General features: G+C 39.1%; 2 protein-coding genes and 1 non-coding gene across 6 annotated transcripts; 1 reads left to right on the plus strand and 2 right to left on the minus strand.

The window, feature by feature from the left end:
* The first annotated feature begins 1,928 nt into the window (after positions 1-1,928).
* ninj1 (ninjurin 1) lies at positions 1,929-10,107 on the plus strand. Of its 3 annotated transcripts, XM_071925921.2 has the most exons (4): positions 1,929-2,117; positions 7,665-7,902; positions 8,797-8,961; positions 9,187-10,107. In XM_071925921.2, the coding sequence occupies exons 1-3, from the start codon at positions 2,061-2,063 to the stop codon at positions 8,937-8,939; spliced, it is 438 nt and encodes a 145-aa protein (XP_071782022.2). In that variant the 5' UTR covers positions 1,929-2,060; the 3' UTR covers positions 8,940-8,961; positions 9,187-10,107. The 3 variants fall into 3 exon arrangements, with proteins under 3 accessions (XP_071782022.2, XP_071782021.2, XP_071782024.2); XM_071925920.2 differs by having other exon boundaries at positions 8,797-10,107; XM_071925923.2 differs by having other exon boundaries at positions 1,980-2,106; positions 8,797-10,107.
* A 67-nt stretch (positions 10,108-10,174) lies between these two features.
* Positions 10,175-15,466, minus strand: card19 (caspase recruitment domain family, member 19). Of its 2 annotated transcripts, none has more exons than XM_071925915.2 (6): positions 15,423-15,466; positions 14,790-14,929; positions 14,170-14,326; positions 13,950-14,012; positions 13,540-13,605; positions 10,175-13,360 (listed from the first exon to the last, which is right to left on the minus strand). In XM_071925915.2, exons 1-6 carry the CDS (start codon positions 15,427-15,429, stop codon positions 13,254-13,256), a joined length of 540 nt encoding a protein of 179 aa, XP_071782016.1. In that variant the 5' UTR covers positions 15,430-15,466; the 3' UTR covers positions 10,175-13,253. The 2 variants fall into 2 exon arrangements, with proteins under 2 accessions (XP_071782016.1, XP_071782015.1); XM_071925914.2 differs by having other exon boundaries at positions 10,175-13,363.
* On the minus strand, positions 11,866-11,993 carry LOC139932247 (U6atac minor spliceosomal RNA). Its single transcript, XR_011785542.1, has one exon. It is a non-coding gene; the product is annotated as a U6atac minor spliceosomal RNA (small nuclear RNA).
* Positions 15,467-15,877: the final 411 nt, after the last annotated feature.

Genomic DNA, 15,877 nt, shown 5'->3' on the forward strand with positions numbered 1-15,877 from the left:
TCTCTCCTAATCTTTCCTGTCTCTTTTCACTTTCATCTCTCTAATAAAGGCAAAAAATGCCAATAAAATAATCCTTGGGGAAAAAAAGAAAGTGGCCTAAGGTTTGGTAACTAATTACTATGATTTAGAGGTATTAGGTTTTTGAGGTTTTCATATTTCCCAAACACAGCACCAACACAAACCAACAGTTGTACTGTTTTGCAACGTTGGGACTATCAGTCACCTCCAATATTGGTATATATTGGTATATAAGTATTTATTTTTGAAAGAATAAGCTTCTACTATTTAGCACAAGCCAACTTATAATTGAGGCAAACACAAAGACCAGTAGAACTGTGGAGGTGAGGCGATTCTGTTCTCATTCTCTCACCTGTTTTAGTCTATTCTCATCTAAATTTCCCTGTGCTAAAGAGACATACAGTACAGTCAAGTATGCTGCAATTTTCACTTAATGCCACAGATGAGGATTAGGCATATTATTGTATTTTCCAACATTTCAACAAAGAGCACCCTAAAGGTGCAATTTTGCATTTTATAGGGTCAACCTTGAGGGACAAACCCAGCACATCACTAGTGGCATAGTGGAAAGGAATGGCATCAGTGGGTGGGTGGGATCAAGCCTTAGAGGGCCTTTTTTACAATGTAAAACAATGTAAATGATGGCTGGTGCTCTTATTCATTGCTCTCATTTCATTGTAAGTCAAAAACTTGGACACAATAGATAAGACCTTTCACTGATTAATCTGCTGTTTCTCAGTTTTGGTTACAAAGTCATACAATCTCAAAGGATATGATTTGTGGAAGAAAAACAAGCTTTTTGTTATTTTTTCCACCCTTTTATACAGTTACCAACATATAAGATTTCTTTTTCTGGATTCCAGTCAAAAATAAATCTTCTGGTGTCGTGGTGCAATTGTTTTATATGGCAATGTAATTGGGAACCTTGAAAGTTTCTTCCTAATAAATGAGTCCTTGTTGAGTATAAAGCTCTGCTAATCCGTTAAAAAAAAAATATATAACTCCAATCCCACTTTTTGGTTTTCTGTGGTAGAGTAAGGATTGTTTCTTTGACCTATTGATTAGGGTTGAAATTCATAATTATATCAAATATTCCCCAGAAAATATCTAATAGAAGCAGTTTAAGCCCCTAAACAGTTTTGGGGAGTGATGCCCTTTTCAGATTTTTTGCACTGCTGTTGAGAGGATATGACAGAATGAAAAGAGAATATATTTCTTATAGTGTTTCATATTTGAGTAAGCAATCGTGACTGCTACTAACATCTGTACTTTTATATTACATAGGCCCACAATTGTTTACTATTCTTCTATTGTCTATTTATTGCTTCATTGTATTATTATTATCATTTCTTTATATGTTATTCGATTGCTTGACATTTTTTCTGAATCCTATTAGGTTTTCCTGCTGCAACAACCTGATTTTCCCACGGGAATTAAAGTTGAATCTGATTTTATTTTTAAGCCCCTTTAATATTCCTTTATGGACTTATAGTGTTTTTGTGGTACTCAGTTTAGTGACCTAATAGTACTCAATGTGTTTTTTTGTTTTTGTTTTTTTCATCTCATGTGGTATCATCACAATATTTAATTTTGCCGTGATACTGTGTGTATCCTTCTAAATCTTTTATGAGGTTTTCTTATTCCAAAGGGTTGAGTGTCGGCATCATGCGATACCGCACGCATACGCAGGATGGCAGTAATCAGTCTATGAAAGGCAAAGAGTCAGTCAGTCTGCAGTAAAAACAAAAGTCATGCTTGCTTCACCTAAAGGAGGATTTATGTCTCTGTTATCCGGAGTGTTTGAAAATCCCCTAAACAGTGTCGTCATTAGTAGCTTGTTCATGCTTCTCTTTTGACCAACACCGTCCACAGCAGCCTGAGGACAAACGCCCCCGTGTGTCAGGCGCGGTACTCAGTCTCTCTTCTCTCTTCTCGTCACAGCAGCCTTGGTGCCCGCCGGACCACCGACTTTCTTGTGGCCCACACAATACTCGGCCTACTTACTCGGACCTACCGCGCCTTAATTAACATAACAAACGAACATGGCGTCTGAAAACTTGGAAATGAACGGTGATGCTGACAGAAACGGTGAGACAGAGGTAAGACTGCATCGAGTCCGTTACATAGGGCAGCATAGACCCCCTGTCCCTTCTAGTATCTTGATAGCAAAACCACCGACATCCTGGTCAGGCTCAACTCAAGGCGAATTCCCATGGAATGATACCCCGGTCAAAGTGTTGCAAATTAGTTGGTTACGGAAGAAATCGATGGCTATCGGCTATTGATCCATCTCTCTACCAGGCACCCTTCTTCTCTTTGATGGTGCCGGGCAGAAGACAACGCAACCGAACAAGTGTGATCAGTAGCTTTAGCCTATTGAGTGCTGAATTCATTGGATGTAATAGCGGATACAGCTGAGCTTTGGGTTGTAAGCCCCTTATTGTCTACCCCAGAGCCATTTTCTACCCTACATTTCAAGGCTATTTGAATGTTTCACTAAGTTACAAAGTAACTTGGTTTGTGCTGTGCTAGTTTGCCTCCGTCCCTCTGCTGCTATATACATAGCGGGTTTCAGAGGGTCCGGTTGCACTTAATGACAGACAGGACGTAAGACCATGTGCAATGTGCAACTATGGCTTTGTGAAGGAATGCAGTGGTCAGATATGGGTCTAACAACTCGGCGAATGGCCTAAACCACGAATATGGATTGGCCGAATGGATATTATCAAGTGGGTCAAAACTTCATCTGTTGTGCTAAACCGCCTCCCGTTTTCAATGAGAAATCCCTTTGCCTGCAAAGCTAATAGTGGTGGATTAGTGCAAGGGTGTATTGGCACTGTGGGAAAAGAGGCTGCTACCCCCTGATAATAGGTCATCTATTGGTGTTTTAGGACATTGTCTATGATGTAGTGTATTTATGACGGCACACACAACAAGGCTAATAAGCATTATAATGGTGTCGCAAGCATTGTCATAAGTACTGCTGTAAAGATGCACACATACACACACACACACACACACACACTGTCTCACATTGCTTTAGTTTTCATTTGATGAAAGCTGTGAATAGGGAAGAGGTCATTTACAGCGCAGACAACCTAGTTTTTAATTATAGGATAAACAAATATCATTGAGGATAACTACCTAGGTCAACTTTTGTTTTGTCATATTTTACGTCACAACAGCTTCTCAAGTGAAATTGGAAGGGAGTATTAAACTTGTCTCGCCTGATGTTATTCATCCGGGAAATGCCCCTTGTTAAGTAAACAACCTCTCCACGAATCAGGAAAACTCCGTGTTCCGATCTAAACTCTGTTTACATCTCCACAGAGAACTCTACAAGTCCCTTTCTATATCAAATTCCCCAAAGGATACATTTTTTACATGCAGATCGTGCACAATTTTTGTCTTGTTAAGAGTTAATATACAAAGCATAGTTAATCAGGATTATATCCATACCAAATGTCTAATGAAAAAACGTATATGGTATTAACCCCTATCAAGGCAAGAATTATAGGACCTGCATGTGTCAGAAATGGTGGTATTGCCCTTTATATGCTGCATTATTACCACTACTACTACTACTTGTATTTGTGTATTCTAATCACCATCTGATCTCCGATATTATGAGGTTTGATTTCTGTGAACTGACTGCAAATGTAAAAAATATATTTAAAATATGTCTACGTAATTATATCCGTCTACGTTTTAATAGTATAATTATGTATAAAATAACAACCTGGTACCACTAGGCCCTATATTTAACAAATTTTCCAGACAACCCTGCTGGTTTTAGAAATATTTTGGTTTGTTTTGGTTGCCATGGGAGATCCCAAGAGAATGCAGTGAAGACCTGCTCATGATTGTTCTCCATGTTTATTGTTCCTACTCATCATTTATTTTAAAGCTGTGGCTTGCTTTGCAGGGTCAGTGCACTGCACTCGCTGCTGATCCTCAAGTGCCACCTAACTACAGGAGAACAATTTGAACAAACCTATATGAACCAACATGATCAACTGGTCACCTATAAATTGCAGCAGTTAGAGTGAAAGTATCATTTCACTGACTAAAGGTGCATACACACTCATTATAAGTAATTTGTTTTATCTACTAATAAGCTTCATATGAAGGTGTTGTGTGCCAACTCATAGTACAGTGTGTGGGTACATAATGCATACTGTTAAACAAAAACCTTAAGTCCATTCTTTGTCAGTTATAGAGACAATAACACTACTAATAACACCACATAATCAGGACCTTAAATTATAAAGCTTCATTCATGTGGCAGCACTGTAAGTGGATCAAGCACACACCTAAAGTAGGAGTTGGCAACATAATTAATAGAAAAATTAGCTAAGGCAACCAATGGCAACAAGAAAAAGAAAATCTTCACTTAAATCAAATAAAAGGAGAAATAGCTTCAAGAAATGAGAGTGGATATAGACAACATCCAGCCAGATGTGACCCAGACACTCATCTGTCGGCCTACCACAGGAGCATCGTTTTCCTCTGTGGCCTGGCAGGTTTTCAGAGGTGGAGAAAAAGGCATGCAGAGTTGAACCTCAGTGATGATGATGCCAACCTGGGCACAAGGGTGTCATTGTTGGACAGCTAGACTGCTCCACCCAGATGAAACTCTGAGTCCTCTACTAAAGCCGTGCAAAGGGAGAGAGGGGTCTTGGTAACATTTGGTTTAGGGCATGGGTTTATGGCCCCTGGCTTTCCTGTGTTGTAATGCTTTCCCTTTGTTTTTAAATGAACCCTTCAGCACATGCTTATGTCATGTTTGCAACTTTAGAAGAAGGACGGAAGGAAGAGTGTAACGTGAGCTCTTCTTGGGCAGATTATTCGGTTCAATTAAACAGTGAGAGTCATTAGTGGCACGTGAGATCCCTGCTTTCTTTGCCTTTCCACACCACTACATTTTAGGACTGACGTTGTCAGTGCAGTCTACTAAGAAGCAACAGATATAAATAGGAGAATAGTTCTTATTTTGTTTTATGAAAAAATAATATTATACTTCAGTATCTAACTCCAGTGAGCATTTCCATTGTTTATTTTTATAAGTACATGAAGCACCTTTTACTTTTGTATGTTATAGGTGGTAACACTTTATTTTCTGGGTCCAAAATTACCTAATCATTTCCTAGAAAGGAGTTGTACGTAACTGTTAAGTTCTAATTTAGTTTGCAGCAGAAGATGATTCAGCAGATGAACTGCAGCAGATTATGTACTAATTATAGGGAAGTGGAGGAAGAGGTCAGTTTGGTGGAGTTGATAAGAACCTGTTAATTTCTAAAAGATTTTTGTGGAACGAACTGCAAAATTATAAACTATTTATTGGGAAACTAGAGGCATTTTTTGTGTGTGATCTCATTATGTCATAATTTCATGGTTCTTTCGTGGAAACTCCGAAAGAAATGACCAGGCAGGTACTTATCAACTCCACCAACTGAACTAACCACAAACTAACCACAAACTGAGTTTTCCCTATAATTAGAACATAATGTCATGGTTCTTTCCAGGAAACGTCATAAGAAGTTAACAGTTACATATCAACTGCTTTCTAGGCAATTATTAAGAATTTGCAGACCCAAAAAATAAAGCATTACCTAATAGGCTGTAGTTTGTCAGTGTTCTTAATAACATGTTCGTCTGCATCTTCTCTCATATTTTCCACTCTGTTAAACAGGGTGTGGGTGGAGGCTCCTCTCACATCCTTGTATTTCGGATGTATGTCCCGGTCAGCAGGGAAGTTGTTTGGGAAATGTTTTTTGACCTCCGTTCTGTGACATTTGATACTAGCTGTTCCTCTTTGGGTTTAGCCACTAAACACTTTCACTTCCATAAATCCCTCACATGGGCAATATCGGTACAATCGGGTCAAAATGTCATGAATTACTTCACTGTAGAGCTACATGCCCCCTTGCAGGGATCGCTGCTCTCTAACACAATCCAGTGGGCCAAGGGAAATTCCAACAGTCAAACCCAGAAAGTGATTAAAACACGCTCTTTCAACACAGTAACACTCTGACTGCAGTTGTGAGTCAACATTTGAACACTTTTTATGCCTCTGCGCCGGCGACAGCCGTGGCCGGAGGCATTATGTTTTCGGGTTGTCCGTCCGTCCGTCCGTCCCATTCTCGTGAACGCGATATCTCAGGAACGCCTTGAGGGAATTTCTTAAAATTTGGCACAAACGTCCACTTGGACTCAAGGATGAACTGATTCGATTTTGGTGGTCAAAGGTCAAGGTCACTGTGACCTCACGTCCGTCCCATTCTCATGAACGCGATATCTCAGGAACGCCTGGAGGGAATTTCATTACATCTGGCACAAACGTCCACTTGGACTCCAGGATGAACTGATTAGAATTTGGTGGTCAAAGGTCAAGGTCACTGTGACCTCACAAAAGACGTTTTTGGCCATAACTCAAGAATTCATACGCTAATTATGACAAAATTTCACACAAATGTCTAATAGGATAAAATGATGAAGTGATGACATTTTATATCCAAAAGTTCAAAGGTCAACTTCACTGTGACATCATAATGTTTTGCTTACCACTGTAGCTGAGAAAACGATCTTGGGTCATTCTACAAAAATGGTGGAACTGCTGTCACTTACTTTTGCAGACACCAAAATCCTTTAAGTTGACCTAATAATCACATTAATTATATATGTTCAATAAATAAGGACTGTCCTTGCAATGATAAAACAAAGTTTACACTTCCTTATTTATGATTTTGTTGCTTCAACTTGAAAGCCCACATCCACAAGCATTTGTATTATGAATTTAAAACCAACCATAAACAAACTGTAGCAGATGTTGATGTTGTGTTTCATAAGTAGAGTTGATTGTATTAATGTGAATATACCTGATAATTTAGATTTTGATTATCTTGGACTGCTGACTTCAATGGATTCCCTGCTAACCCTAACCCTGCTTGACACCCTTCCACAATTCGTGGTGCCAGGTGGGAGATATCGGAGCCCGCAAAAAATTCCCACGTATCCCACTTATTATTACCACTAGGAAGCTGACGTGAACATTTTTTCCCAGCCGGCAGTTTGTATTTACATGAAATCCAATATGACGTGAACACAGCATCAGAGTACTTTCTACTTGTTACCTATCTTCCACTAGTTACAATAACATATCTAATACCGCAGATATTTCAGGCCATGGACAATCAGAAAATGGGATGTATGCAGGTCTCATTGCAGTGTGAGCGTTATTGTGGTGAAAAGGACATGTTTTGGGTTTGACTGTTTGAGTTTCCCTTGGCCCCTTTGGATTGTATTTGAGATATATTAACAGAATTTTGAAAAAAATCAACAGAATACAAAGTTTAGTTAGTAAATCAAAAGCACTGCCTAGATCTGGATATTCTGTGATGGTTTTACAGTGTGTGTCCATGTTAATAATTGACAAGTTTAGTTGTGTTCACAAATGAAATGCAGTATATACATCTGAAGATACTTGAAAATGATACAGAAAGTCATAAAATGACAGCAATAGTCTATGACAATGAAGTCATTAACATTTTTAAGAAAATTGATTACTAAGCACATGGTCAATCACATTTCTGGTCTTTGCTATGTGTCATCCTTTCTGTTGTATTGATGTCAGCGTTTGTGTTCAGTTTCCGCTGCGGGGCCGCTGGAACAGGCAACAGGGACCTCTGAACATGAACCATTATGCCAATAAGAAGAGCGCAGCAGAAAGCATGCTAGATGTGGCTCTGCTGATGGCCAACGCCTCCCAGCTGAAGGCTGTGCTGGAGCAAGGATCAGACTTCACCTTCTATGTGCCTCTCATCGTTCTCATAAGCATCTCCCTCATCCTACAAATCATGGTGGGCATTCTACTCATCTTCATTGGTAAGTGCGGTGCTGAGTTCATGTCCTAGTTTCTAGCTGGTGACCTTTTTTACTGACTTGTTAGCTTTCACATGTTTAAATAAAAAGACACACTAGAACAGTAATGGAAATACTCAACAATACAAAATGTATTGTTTTGGCCCACCGCTGCACAAAAACGTAATGAAACTTGTTTAACTGACAAGCCAGATACCATAAGCGCCCCGCAAGTCTCTGTGTAATAAGTTGTCCCAACTCCCAACAATATCTTACATACTTATCCCAGTATCCATTCACTTACGGACCACACTCCCAAAATGTCTCAGCATAAATTAATGAATAATGTATGGATTGATAAATTGGATGTAATGGGCCTCGGCAGTACAAAGTTAAAGAGTGGAGTCCTCGCTCCTCCCCCTCCCGACAGCATCCTTATCTTTTCCTGACAGAGAATGCTATTGTGTGAGAGAGTTTAGAGCACGAGAGCCACAGAATGTAGAAATGTTTGTTGATTGTCTCTGCTTCCAGGTGTTTCCAATTTAAAAGCACGCTCTATAAAGTCCAGAGGGAGAATGCATTATGTCATAGGAGGAGTGCCAGCACTAAGATAACGTGTGAAAAATGCAAAACTCGCCTCCATATACAACCGTTCCCCATATGTTCCCTCCCCAGACCGGTGAGGCATGTGATGTCCTAATGAATGACCAAGATAATCATTCACCTGAGGGCATTGCCTGTCAAATGCTGTTTATTTAGATCACATGACTCAGGAATGAGTAGAGTTACTAGAAATGAAAGAAATGCTGCTGTTGGACGCTCCGTTGTAGTGCCCCCTTCTGGCTCAGTTGTTGTGACCTGAGGATATTCCTGTGACTAAGCTAAACTCATCTTTTTTCCATTTCTCTTTTTCCAAAGTGAAGTGGAACTTAAACGATGAGAACTTCCACTACAAGCTGAACATTATGGAGAACGTCGCCACAGCGCTTGTCTTCATCATAGTCGTTGTGAACGTCTTCATCACAGCCTTTGGTGTCCAGCGGCCCATTGCAAGTGCTTGACCCCTCTCCCTCACGACTCTCCGTGCCTGCTGATCAACTTATTAAAGGTGGACACCATGATATTTCTGTATATGGACAGCATATTCATTCACTAGACTAAATATCTCAAAAAGCATGTAGGTTCAGTTGTTATTCTGTGATGACTCGGCCCCGCAGACTAGGAAACGTTTTACATTCTGACCTTTTTCAAAAAGGTCAGAATGTAAAACGTCTAGCAGAGTACTGATTTGGGGCTAGGAAATTTCAGAGATCCAACTTTCCCTGAGTATCAAGCTATGATATTCTCTGCTGTGTAAAAAAATGAACGGATCCACTTCTTCTGTGCCGAACCAATCCTTTGGCGTTTGTATTTTAGAGCGGTTCCCTACTTCTCTAACCAGATATGGACATCTTACAGGTGGTCAGGTTTTATTTCATGTGGCATTTATTACCTCTTATGAGAGCATTACCGTGCTCAGATTACTGATGCAATTAATTTATTGCCTTTACTTGTATAATCTACATATCAGGAGCAATATACTGTATATCAGTCACCATCATGGTGACCATGGTGATCATGTTGACTGAAAAAAACACTCAACTCCTATTCCTGCTGCAGTTTGAAATTACAAGTGTCTGTCAACCTTCCATTCCTGTATTTTGGTAGACATCATTATTACATCTTCTTTGCAACAAAAACTTGATGTTATCACCACAGCTTAATCCCAAAGCACCATCTGAATTCACTACTCATGTAGATGTAGTTTTCTCCACACAGGCCCTTGGCTAGTGACTTACACTGTTACTGTCATGATAGTTTTATGGATTGTATCAGGAACCATCTTTGCCCACTGCCACACATGAGGTTTGTTACATGGCAAAACTGCTTTATTCTGGGAGCAATGCAATTCTATTGGTCAGTAACAACTGTACTGTTTACACTTTTCAAACCTCAAACCATTGATAAAGTTGACCTTGTATGCTGTGTTTTCATTTTCTATGCAAGGCATAGTATGTAATGTTTAAATTGATTCTATATGTATATAGTGTTACATGCCTGTAATACACCGTGCGGACCTAAGCCTATTGTGTACTTTTTACCATTTAAGCATTGTTTCCACATTTTTAAAGGACCAAATTTTGCTCAACTGTTACTATTTGATCTTGTATCAATGACTACTGCTATTTTGACATGAAATTTGTAAATAAAATTACAAAAATTGTGACATTTTTTTTGTTTTTTTTATTGTCTTGCCCATGCATAAAGTTTTTTATTGTACATAGACAAAAGTCGTGTAGTCATACAAATGATGGCACTTGTGAATCTAAGGCATTGTGACAAGACAGAAAGTACACAGAACATGACATTCAAACTGTCTTGCTAGCACTTGAACTCATTGTATACTGTATGTATCAACCCACAGACATCAGATAACAACTATCACATTCCAATATTTCCTTCCAGAATGATAAAGCAAACTTAATAATTAAGTACAGTGGCAGGAAAAACAATGAAGCCATGCAAGTTACATAAATCTTTTCAAGAAAAAGGCTGAAGAAAAAGGCTTTTCACAAATCCTGAAGAATACCTTCAATACCATGGAGGAAATACAATATATTTCTGTAACAAAGCTCAAAATCTCCCTCTCCCTTTACTTACTAGGTTACTAGTCCCTTTATTATAGGCCAACATTACACTTAAAACTTGAAATTATTTTGATTTGTTTTGTCTGAGATCTATAAAATGAACTTTATAATCATGTTAAAAAATACATTTCCATAAAGGTATTCAGCCCCTTATTTCATTGGGGTTAATCTGCAACACTGGCAGACTTTATATTTGAAATGTAGGCAGTAGACTACTAATGTACTAATACCAGTTTAGTTGGCAAAAAGGCACAGTTAGAAAACATTGATATAAAAATATTGTTCAACACCCTGATCTACAGATTAGATCCATTAATGATTAATAAAGGATACAAAATGTAGTATTTGCCAGTAATGCAATTTAACCCAAATAGAGCTAAAACATGGAGGATGTCTACTTTTACACACGAAATATTTCCTCAATTTGAATTTTTTTTACTTTCACGTAAATTCCAAAGATTTTCCCTTTACTTTAGGAGAACTGAGTCCTTTGTGTAGATCCCAGACAAAAAAAAAAAGGATTTTAATGGATTTTTATTATTTTGTATCACGAAAATATGGCTGCTATGCATGCTAGCTCGACCAAACTTACTTGTTGCATATAATTTATGTCTCTTACTGAGCAATCAATGTAAGTTGAAGGCAGCCTGTGAACACCTGTTGGTTTTAACAGCAGTGGCTATTTTGACTTCTGCACAATTGTTTTGACTTAACTTCACTTTGCCATAATACTCTGACACAGTCCTCCCCATACAAGTGTGCCTCGATTTCTGGAAAAGCTGTTTTTTTTTTGTTTTTTTTTCCACCTTTTCATTTGTATGAGTGCTATGAAATAGCCACCCCATATGTAGTTTTCAAATGGGTTTTTTTTAAAAGCCAATATCGTAGGCCTACATAGTATGGATTTGAAAAGTGTCTTGGTGTCCTACTTGAAGTATAAAATTTATTTAGTCTAAACCTTAAACAAAATCATAGATCTCTGTGATTAGTGCATAGATTTTTTTTTTTTTTTTTAACATGGACTAAGCATCTGACCAGGGCTCCTCATCTGCCCACTCAGAAGGATTTATTGTTTTATTATTTAATTTACCAATTCATATCATGCTTTTGTTAATAGCAGCATAAGTGAGACTGAGGTCTGTGATCAGAGAGGAGTTGGCTAAATGCTGCAGGCCAACTAGAAAAAATTAACTACTTTTCATCTGCCTGGTAGCCTCCGGATAGCACTTCAAAACGACTCAAAAGCCGTGAAAATACGATCTGGAGACAGATATTCCTCTTGTTATAGTGTAAAAAAAAAAAAAAAATTTGGTTAGAGATGCCACGAAGTAGGTGGCAATGCCTTAACCGTATGTGTGTTGAAGGCCACAGGGGCCTATTCCATCCTTGTCAAGGGGAGTGCTAACCTTCTCTCCTTTCATACAACACAGTTCCTGAATGGACGGATCCCCATATATAAACACCGGACTACGCAAGTCGTTTTCACCTACGGTTCCACTTTTATATTCACGGGTTATGAATTTTACATTTGCAAAACACCTCTGCTATGAATTTAATTCAATATCGTGTTATGTCCGTTTAACGTTATCGTTTATTTGATGTTTTTATATTTCGTTTTCATCAAACTTTACCCACAATGCACTACACTAGTCGTGGACGTCACACGGGTCTATGGGTTGGACCAATCATGCGGCTCCAAACCCTACGGTGTCTACAACATTACCATGTGGCCACTGCTCAGTTTTCTTTCTGCCTGTTCACATCACAGAACTCTTACTTTTTGGCCAAATGTAAACAGCTTAAATTACGGGAGCGTGTTATGAAATCAACAAAAAGGGCAAACCGACCTTTGGTGGTAAAGGGGGACGCTTCTCTTATTGGCCAGGAGAGGGCGGTCACGTTCTACCAACGACTTTGTGTAACTATTTGTGACCCTCTTCTCTTTCATTGACAGCCCTTTCTGGGATTAAAGTAACAATGTGTTGTTTCTGACCTGACTAATTTAATTTTGGACGGCTGCTTGGGCCCGTTTCAGTGAACTTGGCATCAGTGATACTTGAGCAGACAAGAAAGCATAAAGCTTCAGCACCCAAAGAAATCTTACAGTGATCTCTATAAAAATACATGGAATCTGGTCTGGACCTAACCCTAAACAAGTTAAAAAGAAAAAAAAAGAAAAATAAGGTTGGCCTAATGGTCACTACCAAAAGTTGTAAGCCCAGTACATGCAGCACATCAGATGTTTGTTTGTTTTTTCTTCCTTTTGTGCATTAGAGGAAAATTAGTGTATGGCTGCAAAATGTACTGACTGATTGAAGGCCAGTGTTTTTGCAGATATAAAATGTCAATATGGCAGAGTACTTTTAATTTGTCTCATCATGTCACTAATGCAGTCAAGATTGTGGTGAAAACAAGCTGTTTAATCCATGTGTTTTTTTTAAATATTTGCCTTAGGTGTAATTGTCCCTTCAACCTATTTAGATCTAATAAACATGAGAAAATAAGAGAACAGTGCCAAATGACACTGCCTTGTCTTTTTCCTTTCAGATCGGCGAAACAAAATAATATATACAATTATGTACAAAATTAGTATTCAACTCCTGAAAAGATATAGTGTGCGGTAGTTTGGTACAAGTAGCATTCATGAGAATAGTCCTGCTGGAGTAGAGGAGGCGAGGGAGGCACCCACTATTTCATGAGGCTTTCTTCAGTGTACCATATGAGAACCTCTCGAGCTTTTCTGCCCAAACCCAGAGCAGCCACGCCGAGCGCCCGGCTGCCTCCCGACACTTTGGCTTCTACACAACAGACACAGCTTCTTAGTCACAGTGAATACACAGCATGAAGTGGAATAAAACTTTTATCACTATGCATGCACGTTAGTTGATATAACTGTATAGTATAATGCTGATTTTCATACTGACGTGTCAACTTAGGTAAAAAATAAAAAATAAATAAATGGAAAGATACTTACCACTGTAGTAATACAATAAAGCCATTCCCACTGCAATACTGAAACAGCTCAGAAAGAAGGCAGGACCTGGAAAAAGGCGAGTGCAGAACAATCAAACTGTCCTTAATTCTCTGTTCTGTATGTCAATGCTCAGTAATTACCAGACACTTATGACCTGTAAGAGCATAAATGTTTAATTACAAGACACTGGCTATTAGTTTTAAAAGAATATTGTTACCTGATGGACATCACACAATAATTCATTCTATTCCATTCTCAAAAATGGTACTATTTAAGATTGCTTGTTGCCTAATGACTTCAACAATATTCAGTCACAATTTTCCCTTTTATAGAAGCAAGCAATCATATTGTAGGATTATGTCTCAGTTTTTTCCAACAATAGATATCTAATTTCTATTCTAGTGTCTTACCTCTGTCATTCAGAACATATCTCTGTTTGTAGACACCTGGATATGCGAGTGGATCTGCGGAATCTGCAGGCAGGATAGGTTAACTTTTTATTTATTGTGTGTAACAAAAATGACTATATACTGGAGCGCACAACACATAACTATGTATAATTCACATTCTAGTAGGCATTGTATTCTCACTGACGTCACACATGATACAGAGAAATCTATGGGGACTAACCTCTGAGGCGGAGGCGCGTGGGCAAGCTGAAGTACACCTCTTCTACATGCAAGTGCAGCGCCCGGTAAAACTCCCTGCAGGCTTCCTCGCCTTTCCCCTGCAGGTGTGTCAGGAGCTCGCCCAGCCGAACACAGGTGGGCACGTCCAAGTCTCGGAACTGGATGATAATGATCATATATTTTATTGATCCCCAAAAAAGGGAAATTCTCCTTCCGCTTGCCCCGCCTCTGGGAAGGTCAGAGGTCAGCTACAGAGATCTGATCGGATCAGATGCTCACTGACATGGGGGCTTGAATCCACATACTCTGCTGCTTAGGTCAGAACAAACCATCACCAGTAGAAAGACAATGTTATTTTAGAAATTGCCATAGCCCTGTGTATCAAAGGGTTGTGTCGTCACGTATTCAATATTGTCATATTCTTACACCCAACAAACCTTTCGTTGGTGGAGAATAGTTTTTGAACATCACACTAGATTCATGTCCTGGAAGTAGTAGACCTATCAATCAAGCGCTTTTTGCAGAAACTACTGGTACTTACTGCAGATGCAGCCAAGACAGTGAAGTAATAAATAAATACATAAATAAATAAAACTTTTGTTTATAAAGGATCAGACTTACTCTGGTGGCCTCCTTGTCCGTGAGGATCTGCGGGTAGATCCTGTTGAGCTGCAGGATGAGTTTGTCCACCAGCTCCGTGTCCAGTCTTCGGTCATCTTTGAGGAACCGGCTGTCCTCGATCAGCTGGTCATGGAAACTGTCTGTCGAAGTTAACAGGGAGAAGTTCCAGAAAAATGGCTTATGATATGTGTATGATGAGCAAGGTTTTGATAACAGGCTACCATTACTGTTTGTGTTACTGGCAGGGAACGTCAGTATGTTGCCACTAATTATGCATGTTGAACGGAAATTTGACACTGTCCGCCTTTTCTGGTAACTGTGCTATGAATGGATTGTAATGAGGCGAGGGTCCGTGAATGAGTTGCGATTGGTTGCGCTCATTTCAACTTTCAACGTAAATAACAGACGAAAATGCAAGGGCTTCTTTAACACTATCGAAGAGGTGTGGCTAGGAAACTTTAGACACTGAAACCTCTGGACTTGGAATGGGACGTTTACATTGGATAAGTTAGACTTGTAGTACTGTTCAAGATTTCAATACAGTGGGAACACCTCTATACTTCTGTTAAAGGGAGAGAACACGCGAACGACATGGTAAAACAAACTGTATTTAGCTGTAAGAAAAGCACAAACCTCCCATTGTGGAGTCCCTTCTGTCCTTTGTTTGGCCACTCCCCCTGACGTCATCACTAGCGTTCCTTCTCAGCGGAAATGGAAGGCAAAGCTATTATTGTTGAGGACAGGGCATGGGGGAGCACACTGGGCCATACCCAAGAGGTTTTATTGTATACACAACCAACACTGAGGAGAAACAAAGTCTGGGAGCGGCTCATAAACAACAGTAACTCGAGAATATGCACTTCTGAATAACTTTACTGACGTTCAAACCAGGGTTGGGGTCAATTCATGAATAAACTCATCAATTCCAATTCAACTGAGGAATTGGAATTTGAAAAAACCTACAGGAAACAGAATTGGAATTGCAGGATGTTGAATTTAATTAGTGTTATTATCTATCCAGTGTTATATTATTTAAGTAGTGTCATTATCAATACTCTATCATAACATTTTAAAGGTTCCTTTCAGGT

Source organism: Centroberyx gerrardi, chromosome 5, assembly GCF_048128805.1.
Source record: "Centroberyx gerrardi isolate f3 chromosome 5, fCenGer3.hap1.cur.20231027, whole genome shotgun sequence".
In the NCBI taxonomy this organism is placed as follows: domain Eukaryota; kingdom Metazoa; phylum Chordata; class Actinopteri; order Beryciformes; family Berycidae; genus Centroberyx; species Centroberyx gerrardi.

Bases quoted from the DNA above. Each gene is read 5' to 3' on its own strand.
- ninj1 (XM_071925920.2), top strand. From the start codon at position 2,061: ATGGCGTCTGAAAACTTGGAAATGAACGGTGATGCTGACAGAAACGGT. The intron at 2,118-7,664 runs GTAAGACTGCAT...GTTTGTGTTCAG, and splicing joins ACAGAAACGGTGAGACAGAG to TTTCCGCTGCGGGGCCGCTG. The intron at 7,903-8,796 runs GTAAGTGCGGTG...CTTTTTCCAAAG, and splicing joins CATTCTACTCATCTTCATTG to TGAAGTGGAACTTAAACGAT.
- card19 (XM_071925914.2), bottom strand. The intron at 14,013-14,169 runs GTTAGTCCCCAT...TCCTGCCTGCAG, and splicing joins CACGCGCCTCCGCCTCAGAG to ATTCCGCAGATCCACTCGCA. The intron at 13,606-13,949 runs GTAAGACACTAG...GCCTTTTTCCAG, and splicing joins ATATGTTCTGAATGACAGAG to GTCCTGCCTTCTTTCTGAGC.